General features: G+C 39.6%; 1 protein-coding gene across 2 annotated transcripts in view; it reads left to right on the top strand.

Annotated features, from left to right (window-relative positions):
• Positions 1-23,272, top strand: part of SHQ1 (SHQ1, H/ACA ribonucleoprotein assembly factor) — a 93,798-nt gene that overhangs the window by 6,758 nt on the left and 63,768 nt on the right. For both annotated transcript variants that reach the window (XM_058563142.1, XM_058563151.1), the window contains exons 5-6: positions 8,343-8,455; positions 15,290-15,417. In XM_058563142.1, the coding sequence (XP_058419125.1) occupies positions 8,343-8,455; positions 15,290-15,417 (241 nt within the window). The remainder of the gene's footprint in view (positions 1-8,342; positions 8,456-15,289; positions 15,418-23,272) is intronic.

The following is a 23,272-nucleotide window of genomic DNA, read 5'->3' as shown; positions in this document are numbered from 1 at the left end:
TAGACAGATGTTCGCTCCGTTCCGTAGCATTGGCTGTTCTGCCTAGTCTTACTGTGCTTACAGTTGTAAGATGTCCTGTTACTTTCTTTTTTTCTCTACTTCATTCAATATTCTAGACATGAAGTTTCCAAAATACAAAACGGGACCTCTCTCTCCTCATACTTCCTGGAAAGCTTTATGTTTTATACTTCTGAAAAATGAAAATTATGTCTTTATGGCATGATGTCTCTTCTGTTTTATATATAAATGACACAGAATGTTCCTGATGAGAATGACTTTGTGTCTTTTGATCAAATTGTTTAGTTCTTGGTGTACAGTAGGCACTTTTGTCTATTTACTCTTCATCGGGGTTGAATGTAATCTCTTGTTAAAACCCGATCATTTGTCATTTAGGCTAAAAAGGAATGACATCACTCTTTCTCTTCCTCAAACAATGTGGGAAATTCTACTTTATCTTAGGCTATGTAGGGAGATTGAAATGAATGAAATGGAGAAGAGAGATTTTGGATAATTTTGTACTTGTGTTGTTTTATGGAAAACGCATCTCTGGAATGTTGAATGATGAAAGTGTTTGTGAACCACTAACTTGAGGTCTTAATGGTTGTTTTTAAATGAAAGAAACAGCAATGAACAGTTTTTTTTTAACTTCATTCCTATCTGGATAGAGGATGTGAAACCTGTTCAGAATGTGGTTTATTATAGTAAGACATATTGGAAGCTACTAAAGAGAGGTAAAGGACATATGTTTTGGTCCCACTCTACCTCTGTTTAGATTTGGGATGCCAGGCCAATTATTTGACACAAACCAGTTTTATCTCCTCTTTGTAAAATAGGGATAAATTTGCTCACCTACTTTTTTTTTTTTTTTAATTTTATTTATTTATTTTTCCCCCCAAAGCCCCAGTAGATAGTTGTATGTCATAGCTGCACATCCTTCTAGTTGCTGTATGTGGGACGCGGCCTCAGCATGGCCGGAGAAGCAGTGCGTCGGTGCGCGCCTGGGATCCAAACCCCGGGCAGCCAGCATCGGAGCGTGAGCACTTAACCGCTAAGCCACGGGCCGGCCCTGCTCACCTACTTTATAAGGCCACATAGAAAATTTAAGGAGATGCTATCTTGTGAAAACTCTTTGAAAAAAAGAATAGGATGCTAGAAAGACCTCTGCCCTTGAGAAATATAAAATGCCCTCAAGACTCCTTTAAGGAGTCTCATAATGCTGATGAGATACTTCCTCCAGAAACCTCATATGCTTTTCTGCTGAATTCTGATCTCCGTGTTCTCTCTCCCTACTCACGTTCCCTGTTTGTCTCTCAGGTACTAAGTATAGAGTCAGTCTTGTCTACAGCAGACGCTGCAGTGAATGGACCCCAGTTGTTTGGCCGAGAGCTACTTTGTGGTCAGTCTGTTTTGGACTTGCGTGTCTAAAGCTATAAAGGAATGATAGTAAAAGTCACGCAGGCTAAGTACAGATTGTACATTTGGGTTGAAAGTGCTTCCTCAGGCCAGGGAACTTGGTTTCTTAATTGCTGCTGCTGTTGAGAGAAGATCCTTTCAAGGGATTTCGGCCGGGTGCTGAGAAGATGCAGGAATGCCATGATGTGAGCCCAGGCCAAGTCCCTGTTGGGTCAGAAGTTCTTGTATCTAGTGAAGATGTTCACTAAATAAGTAATTTAGGTTGATTTAAGATAGAAGTTATAACATATACTTTATATCTCTTTGAATGTCTTAACTAATGCTTCAAATCCCTAGGGACCTATTACCCGGCTTAAAAAAGAAAACATTACCAGCATAGTTGGGGCCCCTGTGTATCCCTTCCTGATGGCATCCCTCTATTTTCCCCTTGGAAATGAACCACTGAATTTAATGTTTATTATGTATTTTCGAGCACTTATCTTGATTGTCTAAAATCATTAAATTGTTCTTCAAATTTTAATTGAATGAACATTGCTATTCTAAACAATTTGAATGCATATTTTCCTCAATGTAGGGGAAAAAAGCTGTGCGTGTGAGAAAGCTCTGAGGGGTAATGTAAATAGTAACACTATAGTAGTACAGGTTTATAACCCCATACGTGCAATACTGGGGTCACGAAGAGTTCTGAAACTAAAAGCTTTTTCGTATTTAGTTTGGTGGCAAACCTGATCTGAACTGATGTGAGTCATTTAATAGTTGTTTTTCTTTATCCCACTTAGTGTGCATATTCAAAAATTTTGCTGTAGAAATAGTAACATATTTCAATGAGGTGCTGCCCCAGACTTCTTAGAGGGGGTTAATAAAATGTGGTGTGTGTGTGTGTACCATGGTACTTTTCTGAACTCTTCAAAAGTGTGAATCCTGAAGCTCACCCTTCTCCAGGGGATTTGGGTAACAGACGTGGACCTCAGGGGTCTGGGCAGCAACAGCTAGCAGCTATTGAGTGTGTTCCCGTGCCAGGCACCGTGCTGGCCTCTCGTGTGTATTGGCTCTGCATTGACCATTCCGTCGTGGCATCGTTGCTGTTATATGTGCACATTTTACTAGTGGACAAACCAGTGGACAAATGTAGTCTTTAAAGAATATGTGTTTTCTTATATGAATTTGAGGACTTTGGTGTCATTCATAACAATTAGGAAATATCAGAACTTCCAGAAATCATATGTGAACCAAGATGCCAAGAGTTAAGGAGTATTCTTTGGAGTATTAAGGTAGATGTGCTTTATGAGACAGTGCCACAAAAATCTTGCGTAATTGGTATTACTTGCAGAGTTCTTTTTTGCATTTGTAACTGCTCTATTTGTAACATTCATACACTGTGGTTAAAAACTGAGTGATCATGTAGGATTAACAGTATGACCCTATTTCTACTGGTAAAGCAGCTAGAAGAAACTGAAACAATTACTGCAGAAATAAGAGCTTTGAGAACATCTCTTCTAATTTAAAATCATATATTTAAGAAATGTCACCATTTTCTCAAATAAGGTTTTCTCACAAGTTTAGGGTTTCTCTAGTTCTGCCTTTGGATGAGAAAATACCCATAAAGTTTTGTTGACTACTCATATTTTACTAGTATTTTTATAGTCTCTTTTTTCCCCTTAAATGGAAAATAGCTTTATTTTCTCTGATGATAAAAGCAAAATATATTCATTATAAAAATATAACCAAAGAAGTAAAACATCATCCATAATTCCAATACCCAGGGATCCTCTCTTAATTGAATAATTTAACCCTTTTCAGGTGGGAGTATAGTCTTTCATTTTTTTTTTTCCCTGCAACCATTTACATAGGGTTTGCTTGTGAACTTCTGTATTTTACACTAATAATGAGAAGAAAATAAGAATATTTTTGCTGAAACAAATTCTCTGTCAACCCCCCCCCCCCATACATCCCCTTTGTCTTTCCTTTCTTCAGAAAGGCTGGCTGCTGCCAGCCACCAGGACGCCTTTGGGAAACTGCCCTGGCTGCTCAAATTCAGGGCTTCACAACAAGCTTCTGGCAGAGGCAGCTGCCAGCAGCAACCATCCTAGAGTCTGTGGGCGCCAACCCAGCAGGCTTCCAGGACCACTGCTGCCAGCAGCCGCAGGACTCTGCCTTGTTGGCCTTTCCTTCCCTCAGCTGCACTGGGGACCTGAGGCTGTTGTTTCCTGGAGACCTACTGGCCAGATGTGCACACGGTTCTTCATTTTCTCTTTGGCTAGTCTCTGCCTTAACGCTGCTGTAACTTACATAAGCCTGATTTAAATCCTACAGGACCTCTCTTGGCAATGCCCATCTTTAAATAGCTCTAGTAACAGTGGCCTAGCAATGCTTTTTTTAAAAAAAGAATCACTTTTTTCCTACTGTAATTTAACATTCCTCATCCTCTTTTCTCCCTTTCCTTTGGTTGAGTGATGCCTTAGACAGATTTCTCTACTTTGCTTTTTACTTTGTTCCAGTTTCTCTTGAGGGTCCAGTTTGAACAGGGCCACTGTGTGTGGGACAAGCCTGTGTGGGGCTTGTACTGCTGTGCACATTCATGTTCTGTGGGGTACAGTTGCATGGCTGTATGTGGAGGCCTGCATCTGCAGGCAAGGGGGAGGAGGAGAAAGGAGGGATAACTGCCTTCTTACCATTTCCTTCTCGTTCCCATGAGAGGAGGGACCGTGTCTGTGTGTTTATTACCGGAGCTTCAGCACCCAGAACAGTGTCTAGCCCAGAGCAGGCCCTCAGGCACTATTTGCTGAATGAATGATTTAATACTGAACACTGGGCACAGTCCTGGGGAAACAGTGAGGAAGAAGACAGTCTAGACCCCTGCCCTCATGGAATATTCTAGTGGAGAGATAGACAGTAATCATGTAAACCACAAATAAATAAGATAATTTCAGATAGTGACAAGTGAAGGAAAAGGACGGGACGCTGTGAGAGACTGGAAGGTCCTCCTTTGGCTAGGATGCCCAGAGAAGGCCCCTTTGAGGAAGTGACATTTGCACTGAGTCCTGAATGATGAGAAGGGTACTGTACGTGAAAAGGCTCAGCGTTCCAGAAAGGAAAGAAGTCTGATGTGTGGCTCGGGCGTATTTGAGCGAGAAGGGGCAGGTAGGAGATGAGGTTGAAGCACAAGATGGGCTAGATGATGCAGAGCTTTGAGCTGTGGTAAGGTAAGAGTCTGGGTTTATTCTCCATGCAGTTAGTGTTTTAAATGCCTGTGGTTACTTCAGTCCATTTATCCTCTGAAATGTAGAGTTGTCTACCAAGATTCACAGATTGTATGACTTTGTATCTGGTCCAGGTGAAATAATGAAGTGGGACATTTTAATCCCAGTTTTTTTTCTTTCTTTCTTTTTTTTTTTTTTTGTGAGGAAGACCAGCTCTGAGCTAACATCTATTGCCAATCCTCCTCCTTTTTTTCCCCAAAGCCCCAGTAGATAGTTGTATGTCATAGTTGCACATGCTTCTAGTTGCTGTATGTGGGACGCGGCCTCAGCATGGCCGGAGAAGCGGTGCGTCGGTGTGCGCCCGGGATCCGAACCCGGGCCACCAGCAGCGGAGCGTGCGCACTTAACCGCTAAGCCACGGGGCTGGCCCTTTTTCTTTCTTTTTATTGCTGCTAGGAAGTGAGGAAACTGAAGGGGAGGGAGGATACGTACTCTCAATAGGAAGTCAGACAGTGAGGAACAGGGAACAGCAGTGGAATAGGGACAGAGAGAAAGGAAACTGACATTACTGAATGTGTTGAGCTCTGTACTCAATGCCTTACTTGTGTTATTTCACTTAATCCTCACAACAGCCTATAGCAGACAGAATGATGCACCGCTCCCCCGCCCTGCCCCACAGCCCTCCAAGATGTCTACAAGTTAATCCTTGGAACATGTGAATATGTTACATTGCATGCCAAAAAGGACTTAGCAGACGTGATAAAGGATCTTGTGAAGGGGTGATCAGCCTGGCTTATCCAGGTGGGCCCTGGTTAATCACAGGATCCTTGTAAGAGGGAGGTGATAGAGTCACAGTGAAAAAAGAGAATGCCGTGTGATGATGGAGGCTGAGGGAGGAGAGGCATTGTGATGGGGGCCTGTGAGGCCAGGAATGAGGACAGCTGGCCTCTAAGATGGAAAAGGCAAAGAAACAGATTCTCCCGAGAACCTCTGGAAGGGAACCAGCTCTGCCTTCACCTTCATTTTAGCCCAGTGAGTGACTGTGGACTTTTGACCTCTAGAACTGTAAGAGAATAAATTTGTGTTGTGTTAAGCCACTAAGTTAGTTGTAATTTGTTATAGAAGCAGGAGAGCTAATACCCAGCCCTACGATGGCGTTGTCCCTACGCTCGTTTTATACTGAGGAAGCTGAGGGTCAGAGAGGTTGCACAGTTAGACTGGAGCTGGGTTTTAAGTTCAGGTTTGTCTAACTCCAGAGTCACGCTTTTGTACTTCATCAGGCTGCTTTCAGAAGTGTGTGTGTGTCTTTGTGTGACTGGGCAGGGAAATCCTTGGGGCTAGAAGGAGGAAAGAGGGTGAGTGACGCAAGGGTGCTGGAGAGAGAGACCTGCGGTCCACGTGCAGGAAACGGCTCTCCAAGTATTCATCCAGCTGAGGCAAGTCCTGTGGGTCCGGTACAGCTCCTCTCCCCCAAGGCCTGCATCAGTGACCTTTCCCAGCTCTGTGGCTGGAGTGGCTAATTTGAGGCAGGTGTGGAAGTGGGGGAAGTGAAGAAGAGTCCAGGTTGAGCTGCTGGGGGAGAGATGCTTCTGGTGGATTAAACTGCAGGTCTGAAAGTATTTTCCCATGGAAACACTGCTGAGCGCTTGTTAAACTCTTTGTATAGTGCGTGTTCTATTTCAAGTTTATTATGAATTGAGTAAACTTGTGGGTTTCCCTGAGAATCTAACTACTATTTATAATAGTATTTCTATAGGAAAGTACAGCTAAGTCTCTCAGAAGTAAATTGTAAAAATTTTGGAATGCAAATTTTTATAAGTTTGGGGACAGCCAGTAATCTGATTTTTGCCCAGAATGTTTGTACTTAGAAAATTAAGATGTTCTGGATGTGACTTCCAAAAAGTTCTCTGGGCCCTTTCGTTTTATTAGAATATGCTTAGATTAAATGTTGTTGATATTATTTGAGCTAAATGGATTGTGGTAGGGATGAAAGAATTTTTTTTTTTTTTTTTGTGAGGAAGACCAGCCCTGAGCTAACATCCAATGCCAATCCTCCTCTTTTTGCTGAGGAGGATTGGCCCTAGGTTAACATCCGTGCCCATCTTCCTCTACTTTATATGGGATGCTGCCATAGCATGGCTTGACAGGCGGTGTGTTGGTGCCTGCCTGGGATCTGAACCTGCAAACCCCGGGCCGCCGCAGCGGAGCACGCACTCTTAACCATTGCACCACCAGGCCGGCCCCCAATTTTTTCTTTTTTTTTATGCAGCGATTTTGATTGTGTGGGGAGTCTGTATACTAGTCTCTCCCTGGCTAATTCAGCGTAGCTCATTTCCTTATAGTGATTCTGCATTACAGCTGTCGACTTTAAGCCTGATTATTAGGCACTAACCTGTCATTCCATTTACAAATCTCTTCTAACAGTTTGTCTCCACAACTCTCTACCAGGTTATGTCCCTTGATTTCTTTTCAGCTAAGCTTTAATTCTTTAAGCTTCTTCCAGTTTCCATACTTCTCGCTTGGGGTTGGTAGTAGCAATGGGGAGGTTGAAGAAAGAAAAAAAAGGTATAGTTTTAGGAATATTTTGGACTGTAAAAGGTATCTTTGCTTCATAATTCCAATCAAAAGAAAAAAGACCATATAGTATCCTAGGCAGTTTTCCTAATATACCTGTTTTTTGTAGGATTTGTCTTAGGAACCATGCTACATATCAGTATATATATTTCTAGGTAAAGATAATTACAGTGAAGTTGAATATTAATTAGGATTAGATTTTAAAATTTTCCAATGGAAAGGCGTATACATCACCGTTGCCCTTAAAAATTCTTAGATCTGCTCATAAAGTAGAATGGACACAGTTTTGTGTGTAAGTTTTATATGGTAATCCTTATTTGAGACCAGCTGTGCTAGACCATAGGAAGAAACAGAAGGAAAGTCTGTGTGGATATTTGGTAGTCAAACCATTCACCTGTTAAAAAATGATTAATCAAGATGATTTAGGTGATACGAACAAACTTGATTTAACACTTCATGAAGTGAGTGGTTGCCATTCAGAAAGCTGCAAAACGGGGTGGAAGGCAGGAATTTTTTATAGGATAAAGAATAAAGAAAAAGGAAGAGAAAAGTAGAAAAGATCTGGCTGGGGCCACAGAGGCAACCTTGTTTGGAGTGAGAAGGAACAAGGAAGTAAGTATGGAGCCCAGCGTTGGCATTTGGAGAGTGGGGGTTGGCGGACTGGATGTCCTGCCTTTCTGGTCAAGCAGAGCATTTGCAGGGACAGAAAAGTTATCTAAGTTTTGCTTGCTGATGTGGCACCCCAGACAGGAGCAGCTCCATCTTGGGTCTAGAAGTTTATTTCAGCATGCCTTTAATAACTTTCAAATCTCTAGCAGTAAATAGGGAATGAATGCAGAATTCAATGTTCCTGTTTGCTTAGAGGGGTTTATTCTATTCTGTTTTTTGTGTTAAACTTTTATAGCCTTAATATGTGTTAATCAGTTTGTTGTAAGGATTAAATGAGATAATTTAGGTGAAAGCCTCCAACAGGGCCTGGCAAGTAGTAGTTGTTTAACAAACATTCACTGGCTTCGACTCTAAATGTCACAGGTAGTACCTGTGGCTTACTGATCAATTAGATTCTTCTAGTGCTTCTGCGTTTTGTGCAAAATTAGGTTTTTCAGGGCTAAAACAGGAGATAGCAATTATTCTTTCTTTTCTGGGTGTTCTTAGGATGAATTGAGTGAAGTTATCGATATTAAGGATCCAGATTTCACTCCTGCAGCTGAACGAAGGCAGAAACGCTTGGCTGCTGAGCTGGCCAAATTTGATCCTGACCATTATCTGTGAGTACTGAGTTTTTTGAGGACTAAGTAATTTACTTGACGTTTATTTAAAATATTTTGAGTGTCTTTTTAACTATGCTAGGCGTGTGCTTTTTTTGTTCCAGAAATTAGTGATGGCTCAAAACCTTAATTAACATTTGAATGAGTTTACAACTGTTATAACTCTGTGATCTTTGTCAGATGTTGCTTCTTAGCAGTTCACTACAGCAACAGAGAACTCTTCTAATATACTTCTTTGAGTTTTTTCTCTCCAGGCTTAAACATAGAACGCTGAGTGCGTGAGAATATTTACACTTGTTTTAAGCAGACTTTTTGTCGTGATTAACGTTTCTTAAAGAATTTGAATTTACATGTAACTGCATTTCTTGGCTGATCCAGGGTTTTCCTAACACTTCATCCACTAGCACCTGTAATCAAGGATGTTTCAAATTAACAATTATTCTCTGTGGTAGGGTATAAATAAAATCTAATTTTAAGTTTTGCTGTATTTCTCACCTGCATTAATGTGTCTTTAGCCATAATACGTCTCTATTAGGCTTATATTTGCCTAAGGAACTTATGTAATTAAGGGATAGGTAAATAATCACTTGAGGCGAGACTGTGATGTGTCTCATTGGCCAGGATGGTGGTACTTGTTCCAAGGAAGTGATTGCCACCTGGCCTCTGTGGATACAGTGCTCCGTTAGGATGTGTGTCGATGTTGATGTAGACCTCAATTATCATTCTTCCCAAGCTCTGGGCCGACAATTTCTACACTGTTAGATATGCAGCTGTAATCATCATATTCCTTATATTTGCATAGTGCTTTCAGCTTATCAGATGCTCTCATGTGATTATTTAGTTCACTTTTCACAGCAGCTGAGGAAAGGAGGTTAAGGGACTTGCCCAAGGTCACACCACTACTAAGTGGCTTGGCCAGGGCTTGAAAAGAGTCTTTCCACTTGTCATTTTCTATTTCCTTTTCGTGTACACTATTTCAGTTGAACTGCTGTTGCTCTTGTGATTAACGTTCTATCTCCTGTGACACAGTGGGAGACTAATTGGAATGGCAGAAATATATCTTGTGATGTGCAAATGCATTGAGTGATGTGTAGTGATAAATGGACTATTCAGCCTCCTAAGGGAAACTGGGTAGGAGCAGGGTATGGTATATTTTGGAGGACATCCGAGAGATTCAACTCCATTGACATTGCCCTTTCTAATTACCTTTATCTCTCCAGTTGTGGTTTTAAAGATCCACTGAAGAGTAATTTGAAGAAACCTATTTAAAATCATGCTGAATATTTAAAGTGGAAATTTCATTGTCTGCAAATTTCTTGGGCAGGCATGAACACAGAATGAGCTTTACAAGACTGTAATTTCAAGTGGGAGGGAGCTTAATTAGAAGAACTGCCTATCTCTTCTCTTCTAAAACTAGAAGAATATCCCTGGCTTGAGAGAATTAGGAAATTCGAATTTATAGTTAGCAGTTTGATATTACAAGCAGCCCTTATTTTTCTCTGTCTTCTGTGTTTCTTATCCAGAAGCTCATTTTCTTTAATAGTATGCATGAAATGTTCTTTCCATTTCTCAAGGAAGAGTTCTTCCACGAGTGGTTTAAATTTAGTCATGGGCAAGTCGGAGAGTGGGAGTCATGAGGTGCAGGTTCTTTGTGACTTTTCTGGTAGCAGTAAGACTCTGGCTAATTGCAATTTTGTGTTATTCGTTACTCATTATTTATATTAGCTGACTGACTCCTCCAAATGTGTTCATATTAAATGAAGTGCAAGTAAAATTCTTTTAAATTTTCAATTAAAATTTTTTTAGTGCTTTTTTCGTTGTTCTTAATGGTTAATGCAGTGGAAGAAAAGATTTACTTTAAATTCTTATCTACCATGCAGACAATACATTGCATGTATTATGTTACACATTTCTATATGTAAATGTGATATACATGTGTCATACATAATATATATTACATTAGTGTAATATATGACATTTTCAAGTTGTTAGACTTGTCCTTACAAGTCATGATGTCTCATTGTGTCAGATTTTTTTGGAGCTTAAGGAAAACTAATTTTAATTTCATCTAAAGCAGAACACAATGAGGTAAATTGGTTATATAGAAAAATTTATACTTTTCAAAGGCACACAGAAATGACTTTGGGTTATTGTTGTTTTTAAAATCCTTTGTTGTAAAGTCTGGATGTCAGTGTGTGATCTCTGCTCCCCCCCTGCCCCCCCCAATTTTGTAGCTCATCAGAATGCTGGGCATATAGATGATCCATAAACGTTTATTTTTTTTGATTATCCATTCCTTGCCATTTATAATTCTTTTTGGGTATTATTTTTACACTAAAGTATGTTGAAGGCATGTTGAAACATTCCTTAATAGTCCTTCCTCTCTTGCTTATTATAGCCAAGTTTTTGTATTTCTCTTGCTGAGAGTGTTTTTTCATTCCCAGGCAAATTGTTTTTTAATTGTTGGCATATTTTTTACTTCAACCAATTCATAAAATCTCACCTATTTCCTTCTTTGGAAAATAAAAGAATTCAGTCGATATTCAAAATATCTGTGTGATAAGAAAAGAGACTAAAAGGATCATATAGCATTTGGGTGCCATTTTCAATTGAATTTACAGTGCTATAAATTTGTTAAAGAAGATGGTATAATGATCAGGCTTTTGGATTTATTGAGATCTCAAAACAAGTAGTAATTATGAGGCTGGATCACCTTCTACCGAGGTAGCTCCCTATTCACAGTAGCAAGCTTGGGACAGAGCAATTAGAATAAAATTTCATTTATTCCTTCTTTCATGTATGCACTTATTTGTTCAACAGATATTTGTTTGAATGACCTTCGTGCCAGGCAGTGTTGTAGACAGCAAGGAGAGTGCGGTCAATACAACAAGGTAGCTGCCCTCATGGGGCTTAGGTTCTAGTGGGGAAGTAGATGGTATTTCGATTGTGATGAAGTGCTGTGAAGAAAAGCCAGGTTGAGAGTTTAGAGAGTGACTGGACATCTCACTGACTCCTCTATTTCAGTATGTTCAAAATCGAACTCATCATTTTACCTGTAAAGTCTTCCTGAATTTTCTAATTGGTGGAGTGCCCCATTTTTCGCCCCCATCACCCAAGTTAGAAAGCTGGGATTCATCTTTGACTTCTCTCTTATCCCACGCTTCCAGTGAGTCCTGAAGTTGTGCCCTTGGTCTCTTCACTGTTTCCTTCACTCTGTCTGTTCCTGGCCCTCGTCTGTGTCTGGCTCATTGCAGCAGCCTCCTAACTGGGCATCTCTAACTCCAGCCTGGACTTCTGCAAATCCATCAGTCATAAAACCACCACTATGATGTCTTAGATGCTGAACGTGAAAATCTGCTTAACCCCTTACTGAGTTCTTTGCTAAAGCATAAGCTCTTAACTCCTTAGCATGATACAGAAAGTGCTGTGTGATCTGGGCCCTGCCTGCCTCTCTAGCATCTCTTTTCCTACTCCCTGCCCAGGTTTGATACTGCAGCAGTAATGAATGTTTGCATTTCCCCACCTGTACCACACTGCTTCTCACACACTTTTACTCATGGTATCCTTTGCTGGCTCTTTTCTCCCCTGTCCCACCTTGCCTGAAGAACTGCTATTTATCCTTTAAGCCCAGGCTCAGTTGTCACCCACTGGCACCCTCCCTCCCTTCCAGACTGGCATAGAAGTGCTCCTGTGTTGTAGCTCATCTTGTTTTTACCACGTTGTTTTGTGACATTCTGTGTTTGTGTCCATGATTCCCATTAAATTGTGGATCCTGAAGGGCGGGGAGTGAGTCTTACTGATCTTCCTCTCCCTGATGCTGTATGTAGAGGGCGCTCAGTGAATGCTCGTGGAATTATTGGCATTTAAAAACTTGACAATAATTCATTCTGGAAAGTAGAACATCAGTCAACCTCAGATCTTGTTTACAAAACTCTTAAATCATGGACACTGTAAAGAATAACCCAGAACAGTTTAGATTACTGGGGCTGTCTTAGTGAGATTTTACTCAAAATAATTACTTAAACGTTTTGAAATTTGAAGGGGGGTGCTTGGAGACGGTAGAAATATCGTTTGACAAAGGCTCTTTCTTCCCCATCATTTTTCTCCTAGGGGAAAACCCAGCATCTTTTCAGATGGGCTCTTCTTCTACTCTCAACTTAAAGGAGGTGCTCTGGTGTTCAACTCCCGTTTCTCTCACTCGGCCAGATCTCCTTCGGCAATCCTGTCCTCTTTGGCCTCAGTAACTGTTTAAATGCTCATGACTCCCATGTGTCTCTCTTGAGTATCAGATTTGTATACCTAACTGCCTACAGGACGCCTCAAACTCAGCGTGTTCCAAGCAGAAGTCATTCTTTCTCCAGTCGTGTCTGAAGTGTCCCGTGTTCCTGTCTCAGCAGAGTACAGTTGTCCACTGAATTGTTGAGGCCAGAATCTTGAGCCTCAGCCCTGGCTCCTGGCTCCCTCAAGCCCTACATCCTGTGGATTCTGGCTTCTGACTATAGGTCGGACGGATGCACTTGGCTCCATGTCTACTGCCACTGTCCTGTTCTCGGCCATCGTTATTTCTGTTCCTTCAGGCTTGTTCCTTTAAACCATTTTCCGTACTGCAGTGAGAGTGATGTTCTAAAACACACCGATGTCAGTCCTCAAGCTTTTAAGTGTTTGTTGTTCTTAGGGATAAAAATCTGTGAGGTTTTTTTAACATGGCTTTTGATCTTGTCACCACAACCTGTTATTTCCGGCTGTTCTCAACTTTTTTTTCTTAAATGTGTCTTCTTGTTTCCTAGTCTTTGCTAACTATTCTTTCAGCTGACTACTCTCTCCCACCCCTCTTACTCTAGTTAACTGTTAATTATCATTCAGCTGTTGGCTTAGATATTTCTTCCAGGGATCTTGCCTGTCGTCCCAATTTCATTTTGCCATACACTCTTGTAGTGTTAGGTCACAGCACTTACATCGTATTGTAATTGTTTGACTCTCCCTTGAGACTGTGAGGGCCAGGACCGCCTTGTCTTGTCAGCAATGTAACCCCAATGCCCAGCATGGAGCTTGGAACATGCCACAAAGTCAGTACTTTTTGTTGACTTATTTAGCATTTTAGCCATTTACTCTTATTGCTTATCCCTTTTGAAATTCATTTCCTAGAAAAAGTTCACATCCTGATTTGTGGATGCAAGTCTGTAGTAGAACCTCAATTCCAAAGAGTTTTCCTTCAGTTTAAAGAGAGAGAGAGAGCTTATAAGAGACTCTTAGCAGGATTAGTTTATAAAGCAACTTCTTTATCCTAGTCTTATATGCCTTGCGCACTAGACAGAAATTGATGTTGAGAATTACTATTTCAAGATAATTGCTATTGAGTTTTGTCCAATATGTACTTTATTTCCTCAAGCATAAAAACGGAATGTTTATACTGGTTAATAGTTGGATTCCAGAGTAAGATGTAAGTGGGTCCAAATCTTGGCCACACTTCTTACTGGTTCTTTGACCTTGTCGATGATGTGCAACTTTTCTGACCTTCAGTTTCCACCCATGTAAAATGGGAGTATTATTAGTACCCCCTGCCTATGGGGATGGTTTGAGGATTCAAGGAAATAATGAATGAAAAGCATTTGTTGCAGTGCTTCGCACATATGAAGAACTTGGTCAGTTATCTGTGATACTTCAAATTTTAAAACGATTTCAATATCTCAGTTGAAAGAAAAAAGTATCTAAGGTTATAAAACTATCAGCTAGAAGATTCAATGTATCAAAACAACCAATTCCTTGAGTTTCTAATTAATTGAAATATAAATGAATTTTTCACCATGAGCTATACTTTTTTTCATTCTTTTCCCAAGAATAACAATTTCCAACTTTTTTTTTTTTAAAGATTTATTTATTTCTTTTCCCCCCAAAGCCCCAGTAGATAGTTGTATGTCATAGCTGCACATCCTTCTAGTTGCTGTATGTGGGACGCGGCCTCAACATGGCCGGAGAAGCGGTGCGTCGGTATGCGCCCGGGATCCGAACCCGGGCCGCCAGCAGCGGAGCACGCGCACTTAACTGCTAAGCCACAGGGCCAGCCCAACAATTTCCAACTTGGAATGCAAGATAGCATAATTTCTGAATGTGTCCTCTAATTTCTGAATGAGTGTCCTCCAAGAGTATATTTCAAATGTAGCACTTACTTTTCATGTTAAAACTAAGAAGTCAAGTACAGGAAAATTAATTTTCTGTTCTCTACAAAGGTTGCCTTTATCTTTTTCAGTAGTTTTAAATGAAGGAACTATTAAGATTAGCGTAGCTAAGTAAAATAAATTGCATCTTGGTAGAAAATAAGAGGGCACATGCTAAAAAATGATGTATGTACATATGTGTGTAGCATGTTTGTGGATATGCAGTATCCTGAATTTCATATTCGTGTGTTTATTTTTCTTTGGAGGAGCTAAAAGATTCTTTCCTTTATTGTAAACAGAATACAAAATCTGTGGTACTTGGAAACTTAGCACAAGCGCTGGCTTAGTCCATTGTGTTGAGATTCACTTCATCCCACACCACTATAGTACGAGATGGAACTGCAGGGTAGGCCTGGTCCTCTGTGCGCCTTTTCCTCTGTGCGCCTTCTTTCTAAAGAGATCAGAAATGTCAAATATCCCTGTAGTCAGATGCTTACTTTTTGTTTTATGGTGATTAGTAACCGCAAAGAAAGTAAATACAGTGCTCAATCTTTCCTTGAAATGTACTTTGAATAAACTATATATTTCTAGTGCAAGTGTGATGAGTTAAGATAAAATTTTAAAGAATGAAAACCAGCCCAATTCTATATAACAAGCCCATCCAATGTTTTTTTTCCAGCGCCGACTTTTTTGAAGATGAGGCAGTTGAACAGGTTTTGAAGTATAATCCTTGGTGGACTGATATATATTCAAAAATGATGGCCTCTTTGGGAAAGAGTCAGGAGCAAGAAAATCATGCTGCATTAGGTAAGAAACTCAAAATTAGGCTTATTTGTTTACCACTTTCTCTGTTATTAAGCACACAATTGTGATTGCCTCATAGAGTGAAGATATTATTTTGGTTTGCTAATTTTGGAAATGGGGTCTGCACCCCAGACTGGAAAATGCCACTCAAGAATTAGACTAATTTGTCTTAAATTCTTTTGAAGTATGTTTTACTTTTGAATCATTGAGGTCCTTTTTAAAATTTTTATTTATTTATTTGTTTAAGTAAATTTAGGAACATTAACACACAGGACATTTTTAGTTGTTGAATAATCTGTTTGAGGGATCTGAACATTCCTCTGTGTTTAGGGCATTTAAGTATTAGTAATGGTGGGAAAAGACCTGGTTTTCATTCCCTTTGTTGAGTGAATTTGATATGTCCTCCCATATTTTTTTCACAAGTGGTTTTAAGTGGGAATAGTTATCCTCATTATTTGTACCTTACAGAGAGCAGGTGGACCAATTTTTACCGATGAAACCTAAGCCGGGTGTGTGTGTGTGTGTGTGTGTGTGTGTGTGTGTGTGTGTGTGTGTGTGTGTGTGTGTGTGTGTGTGTGTGTGTGTGTGTGTGTGTGGCGTGTTATGAGCCACAGGACTTGGCTGTGTCGTATTTAACATTAAGCCAAATGTTATCCACAAAGAATTCTTTCTTAGATGGTCATTTTATTACCACCTTCTCTAAGTGGGAGGTTGTTATATTAAGTCTGTAAATCAGAATTATAACAGTTTCAGATAGATCAAAAGTAGAAGGCCCAGGTTTTCTGTCATACTGATTTGGCTTTTATTTATGTATTAAAAATAAAATTTCAGTGTTAAAATGAAACCATGTGCACGTGAAATGAAATGCTGAATCTCCCAAGTGGAATATAGAATCTCCCCATTCCAAAGTCCTCTTCCTGAAAGTAATCACTCTTAACAATTTTGGGGTATTTTTAATGCATATGCTCATATCTAAATATTTGCTTTAAGAAATTTATAGACATATACTCATGTACACACTCCCTTCTTACCTTGCTTTCTCCTGATTGTGGTGTATGTTGTACATCTTCCATAGCAGCACTTCTGGTTCTACCTGAATGCCTGCTTAGTATTCTCTTGTATATTTGTATCATGACTGATGGATATTTGGGCTTTTTACTACTGATGGGCATTTGGGTTGTTTACAGTTTTCTGCAGTGGGCTTCTCTGACTGCTCAATCTGAAGTAGCTGCAAGTCGCTGTTGCGTCACAATGTTTTGATTCTCTGCATAGCAAAAATGCAATCGTTTGTTATTTGCTCTATTTCCAGTGTCTAGTGTAGTGCCTGTTATATAATAGAGACTCAATAAATATTTATAGAATAAATAAATATTTCAGCAAATAGTTTTGTAGTTAGGTTTTGTTAGAGTTTCAGTGATTTCTACCAGATTGAAAAGTTACTGTAATCTTTTAGAATTGACTCTACTTGCACAACAGAAACTCGTTTACAAATGGTGACTGTTGTTACACTGTTTTCAACAAATCCTTGGTTTTGTATTTGATTTGAGTTTAAGAATCTTTAAGAGACTTCCCACATTATACAGACAAATTTTCAGGTATAAGATTCTTAAAACAATTTAGATAGTCATCTGTATATGCCATGTAGATCTGTTCAGAAAGCTTGCTCAAACTTAAATCATCAAGGCTATCTACTGATCTGAGTCTGTTTCCCCAGTTTTAGTGCAGTATTTTAATGAGGTGGTGTGGGAGGAAACTGGTGGTTGCGTAGTTGAGTTTTCTGTCCACAAGGGTGAGCTAGTTGCCCTAAAAATCAAGAGAAGGCATTACTTTTGATTTCAATTCTAACTTGCTCTACTTTGATCAAGTGTAGCTTGTTCTAGGTCCTGTTTTCTGTGAGAGCTGTACTTTGAGTCAATTCTCTATGTATAATTTTAACAGAAGGTTAACTAGTTCTTCACTGTAACCACTGGCCCTCCTGACCCTTTATCTGATCCGTGGCCTGTATCCAGACTGGTGCTTCAGGAACATAGTCTGCTAAGCTAGTATGGTGACTCATTCTAAAAATCACCTCTAAAAGTAGCAAGGGCATGTGATCTAAGGTAGAAGAACTTGAGTTCTGTGTTGCACAGAAAGGGTGTCTTCTAAATGTGCCCAGTAGAGGGTGGAGTATAGGATATAGGGTAAATCTGGGGCTCGGGGTTTGACGCCTTGCTCCACCACAGGCTAGCAGTGCGATCTTGCAACTTCTCCGAGTTGCTGTGGAAATCCTGTACCTACCTCACAGAGTTGTCATGAGGATTGAATGAGATGATGTACTTAAAATCCTAAGTATATTGTAAATGTTAGAAATTATTATTATAGAGTAAAATTAGTGGCAGGAGAGCCAGGAATTGAATGGCTTCTCTGTGAAGTTACAATTTTGGTGCATTTACAAGGCTTTAAGAGGAAGTTCTCTGTTAATGAGGTATTTCTTTTTTTTTCTTGTTCAAATATTTGAGACATCCAGAATTGGAGGAATAAGTTGAAGTGTGTTCAACCAGGATAAAATATGAGAGAAAAGAAATAAACCTTCAAGTTCTCAGCTTACTCAGGGAGCTTGCTGCTGCTGTGGTTTTCCCTCGTCCTCCTCTTTATTCTTCCTTGTCTCCCAGGCCTTCCTCCTGTCTATGTCACAGCTGTGGGGTGTTTCCTCTGCAATGTTCCCTCAGCAGGTGTTGCCAGGCAGAAATAACCGTGCACGTGAGGGGTGCACCTTTAATTCACCCTCCTCATAAAAGATTAAGCTGGATTGTTCTGAATTCCAGATAAGCCTTAGGTGGTGAACTTTGCTCTCTATCTTTGTATTGGTTACGATTCTTGTTATTTTCATTGTAGCCCTGAGTTACAACAGGGAGACTTTTATTAACATCTTCAGTTTTGTAACGATCCGGATCTTCCTCCCCGAAGGCTTGTAAATGGAAGTGTTAAATGCCGTGCTCCCACTGAGCTCTGGTTTCCTGAGGATGGACTTGCCACGTTTCCCATGTTGTCTTTCAGTGGTTAATCTCAGCCCAGGAATCTTGGCACATGATTTCTTGTTATGACACCACACAACATTTGTAGTCAATGAACTTCCTCACAGGGACATCCTGTTTGGCTTCAATGAGCTCTTCAGTGTCTGCAGAGCTCACTGTCAGTGTCAGCTTTGAAGGCTATAGCACTGCAGGGCTACCCATTTAGGCCGAGGGTCTGAAGGCAGCACATTTTCTTCTGGTTTCCTTGATCTGTTTCCAGAAAGTATAATGGACAGATTTGTATTCCTCTGAGAGGAGCCAGGTCATGGATGATTTAATTGTTGACCCACAGAAGACAGGGATGTTTGGGAGGGGGATTTAGACAAAAGGGAAGATTTAAAAGTAACAAAACTAGAAAATGTTCTCAGTGAGGCGAGAAGGTCACTTTCCGTTTTGATGGGAGCCCCTTTACCGTCCTCAAACTAATTAATGGGGTTTTTAATGTTGGGAGGTGGTCTTGGGCCATTTGCTTCATTGCTAGGGCACCAGTTTCTTCCCCAAACGAATTGAACTTTCAGCTGGCTTTTGTTTGACTGCAGATTATTTATAGAAGTATAATTAACCGAAATGTTGTGAACTATATAGCAAAGCTGCTTTGCAGTGTAGCTAAGTCATATAAATGCTTGACAAATGTTACTCATGGTGGCAATCATCCAAGTATTGTTGGCACTGCATCTGTAGTTTTTTCCATTGCTGCTGCTCACTTAGACCTGATTGTGTGCAAACCTCCTTGAGTTCCCCTTTGCAAGATATGACTTATAGCTCTAATAAAAAAGGCCTTTGGGAGCTCAGACTTTTGGTTTCTCTAGTGATTTCCTGGTTTGTTGTTATTGTTATTTATCATCTCTGGTTTCTTTGCTGGAATTTCAGAATTTAAATACATCTGTGTATTATTAATGAACTGCTTAGGCCAAAATGGAACTTATAAACACTCAGAAAAAGGCAGTGGTGTTTTAAGGAAAGGCTAGGGGCACCTAGCATCTAAGAATTCAGACGAGTATATTCAAGTAGGCTTTTCGTATGTGTATAGTCGTGGAAAGTGACCTGTGATATGTGGAAGCACTTGTGGTAAGGTAACATCAGAACCTACAGTTCTCAGGTCAGCCTTTACAAATCGTTAAACATATACAGGTGTGATTACTTAAGAATGAAGGAATAAACACGTAGATGAGTTGATGTGCTGTTAAACGGCTCTGGGCACGCTTACCTTGTGATTCAGAATTATGTGGAAACAAGTCTTTATTAGTCAACTAGGATGTAAAGGCTTTTCTCTAGTGAGAGAATAGCATCATGAACACCTGGCATTTTCGTATCAGCTAAATTAATGAAGGTCTCAAAAACTACACCTAAGGGAATATTATCTCAAACCTTCTTGCCAAATACCAGAGGTCTTAAAATACCTTTTCAGGAATACTTTCTTCATACAGTAAGTATGTTCCTTCTTACAGTTTCTTTAAATCAGATTTCTTTAAGTGAACTGAGAGCTTCTATTTAAGTTAAGGGATCAGCATATAAGTCCTTTAGTGAAACAGTGAACATCCAGTATCTGTCTTATTTTGTTTTGACATGTTAGTTTTTAAAGAATGCGTCACCTGACATCTACCTGCATTAAGTTTAAAAATATACACTTTGTTTATGTTGCCGGCCAGCAAATTAAATAAATGCATTCTCATAATTATTTGCTGTTTATGTAAGCAGTGCTTGTGCAAATACATTTCTTTTTTTCTTCTCATATTTTTTTAAACATGGTTTTATTTTTTCTAACATGGTTGAAAAAATAATTATATTTCAAAATCTGTTTTTTTGCTTGCTAAGTGTATTTTATAATGAGTAAAGGAGTATTGCTTCTAGTAGTTTCAAATAAGTGTATTTAAGATTTTTTCCCCCTAGAGGATAGGCTGTAAAACTGTTGGAAGGAAGTCTTAAAACAAAAAGAAGCCATAGTAAACTTGAAGCTCCTACAAGAGGACAGAAGTGAGTTTGGAAAACTACATTCATGCGTTGCTTAATGATGGGGATACGTTGTGAGAAATGAGTCGTTAGGCGATTTCGTTGTTGTATGAATAATATAGAGTGTACTTACACAACCCTAGATGGTATAGCCTACTACACACCTAGGCTATATGGTACTAATATTATGGGACCACTGTTGTATATGTGGTCTGTTGTTGACCAAAATGTCATTTTGCAGCGCATGACTATCTATGTGAACAGGGGCCATCGTGTGAGTAATCATATTCTCTTCTTTCTGGCTTTTGCCCAGTTGTGATGAGAAGAATGGCAGTCTTGTTGAACAGAAACAGAGAGGGACTGGGTAGCTAGCTATCAAGAGAGTGGTTTGGGAATGTTAAGGAGGCAATTTAATAATTTTTGATCTCCAAAAGGTGTGAGAGATGGCCAAGTGTCTTTTATTAGCCCTTCTCCCCTAAGATGCTTCCTGAGTTGGAGCTGGACACATGACCACTAGCTAAGGACTACATTTCTTTTCCTTCCCTGTCACTGGGTGTGGTCATGTGACTAAGTCCTGGCTTATGGGAAGTCAGTGGAAGTGCTGTGTACACTTTCTGGATCAAGTCTTTAGAAAGAAGGTGCTTGCCATCCTCTTCGTACTCTGCTTTCCCATTGGTTAGAAAGTGGTAAAAACATGGAACAGCTGTCTTGGACTCATAGATAGAAGTCATATGATAGAGATGCTGATGCCCCACCAGTCCTGGATCATTCACTCAGAATAGTAGCGTGAGGGAGAAACTTCTGTCTTAGTCTTATTTAAGCCATTGTATTTTGGGGTCTCTTTGTTACAGCAGTTTAGCCTATCCTTACCTAAATATAACGGACAGTTCTAAAACCTGGAGAAAAAGACTTGAAAGTTATTTTGACATTACTCTGACCTGAAGCATCAGAACTAGAAGCTGAACGCTCCTCTTTACTGGGCTTAAAAACTTTTTAAGTGAATTTGAAAGTGATTGTCTGATAGGGCATGGAAGGGAAATTAAGGATGACTTTGCAAGGTAAGAGATTGATAACACTTATACAGAGGTAACTTAATGTATCTAGATGTTTGTTTTTATTTTTTTTATTTTTATTTTTGTGAGGAAGATCAGCCCTGAGCTAACATCCATGCCAATCCTCCTCTTTTTGCTGAGGAAGACCAGCCCTGAGCTAACATCTATTGTCAGTCCTCCTCCTTTTTTTTCCCTTTTTCTCCCCAAAGCCCCAGTATATAGTTGTATCTCGTAGTTGTACATCCTTCTAGTTGCTGTATGTGGGATGCCGCCTCAGCATGGCGGGACAAGCGGTGCGTCGGTGCGCAGCCGGTATCCGAACCCAGGCTGCCAGTAGCGGAGTGCGCGCACTTAACTGCTAAGCCATGCCCGGCCCCTAAATTTTTAAAAAATTGCTCTAAGACAAGTGGTAGTCCATGTTTTACTTATAATAACTAGGAACTGAGCACATCTATGTTGTTAGCTAGTACTCTTTCTGTAAATCTTGCTCTAAGACAAGATGTATTTTACTTTGTATGTAGAGTAACAAGGAACCGATAATGCTCATGTTTTGTTAATGTGAGAAGATATATACTTTGTGATAGCTTGCCTAAATTGTAGGCATCAAAGAAAACTTAGAGGGAACCACAGTCTCATCCTTACTTGCCTTATCAATGTAGACATAATGTTTTTTTCATCAGTAGCGTTTAAGTATTTTAGTTTACTTTTTTAATTTATTATTTTTATTTTATTTATTAATTTATTAAGTATTTTAGTTTTGCTTTTAATTGTTTTATTGAGGTCACATTGGTTTATAACATTGTGTAAATTTCAGGTGTACATCATTATATTTCAGCTTCTGTAGAGACTGCATCGTGTTCACCACCAAAAGTCTAGTTTCCATCCGTCACCATACAAATGAGCCCCTTTACCCCTTAGTTTGTTTTTTTTTTGGTCTAGGTAGCCAACATTTCATAAGGTGGCTGATATGTAAAAAGAAATAGCTTTTCTCTCTTCTATAAAGTATTTAATAACGTAAATGGGAAAAATATATTTGCAAGTAACAAAAACTGAAAAGGCTTTGAAGTAATTTTTAGCAAGAAAAGCAACAGATCTATTTGACAAAGTTGGTGGTTCAATACAGTGGGGAAGATGGATTACTGAACAAACTGTGCTGGCACAATTAACTGTTCATCTGGAATTAACTGAAATCTTAAAACATATGAAAAAATAACTTCCAGATGGAGAAAAGAGTTAAATTTAAAAAAGGAAATATCACATCTTAAGGAAAAGCTGAGAGACTTTGTGTACACTTCAGGGGTTGGGGAAAGCTATTGAAGGCTGTAAATCTAGAATCTGTTAAAAAAAAAAAAAAAAGATGGACATATTTGGCTACACATAAAATAAATAATTCAGTGGCCAAAGATTCCATGAACAAAGTCAATAGATATGGGGTAGATTTGGAGATATGACTAGGGTTCATATTCATAGATGAGTTCTTAATTTTGACAAGACAGGCCATCCAATGGAAAAAATTGGGTAAAACACATTCAAATGGGTAATTCACGGGAGAGCAAAGCCAAATTGCCAACAAACCTATGAAATAATGCTCAAAGTTTAGCAATTAGAGAAATACTAACTGAAGTAACAATATGTCACTGTATTACTTTTCTCTTGCTGCATACAGTTATCACAAATTAGAAGCAGAGATCTGATTTGATTCAGTTTTCCGTGGGTCAGGAGTCGGGCCTGGCTTAGTTGGGTCCTCCTCTCAGGGTCTTGGCAAGGCTGTAGACAAATATGGCCGTCTTTTTTTTTTTTTTA

Source organism: Diceros bicornis, chromosome 2 (genome assembly GCF_020826845.1).
Source record: "Diceros bicornis minor isolate mBicDic1 chromosome 2, mDicBic1.mat.cur, whole genome shotgun sequence".
Classification (NCBI taxonomy): Eukaryota; Metazoa; Chordata; class Mammalia; order Perissodactyla; family Rhinocerotidae; genus Diceros; species Diceros bicornis.
The sequence above is the reverse complement of the archived record's forward strand: the minus strand, read 5'-3'. Positions and strand labels throughout refer to the sequence as shown.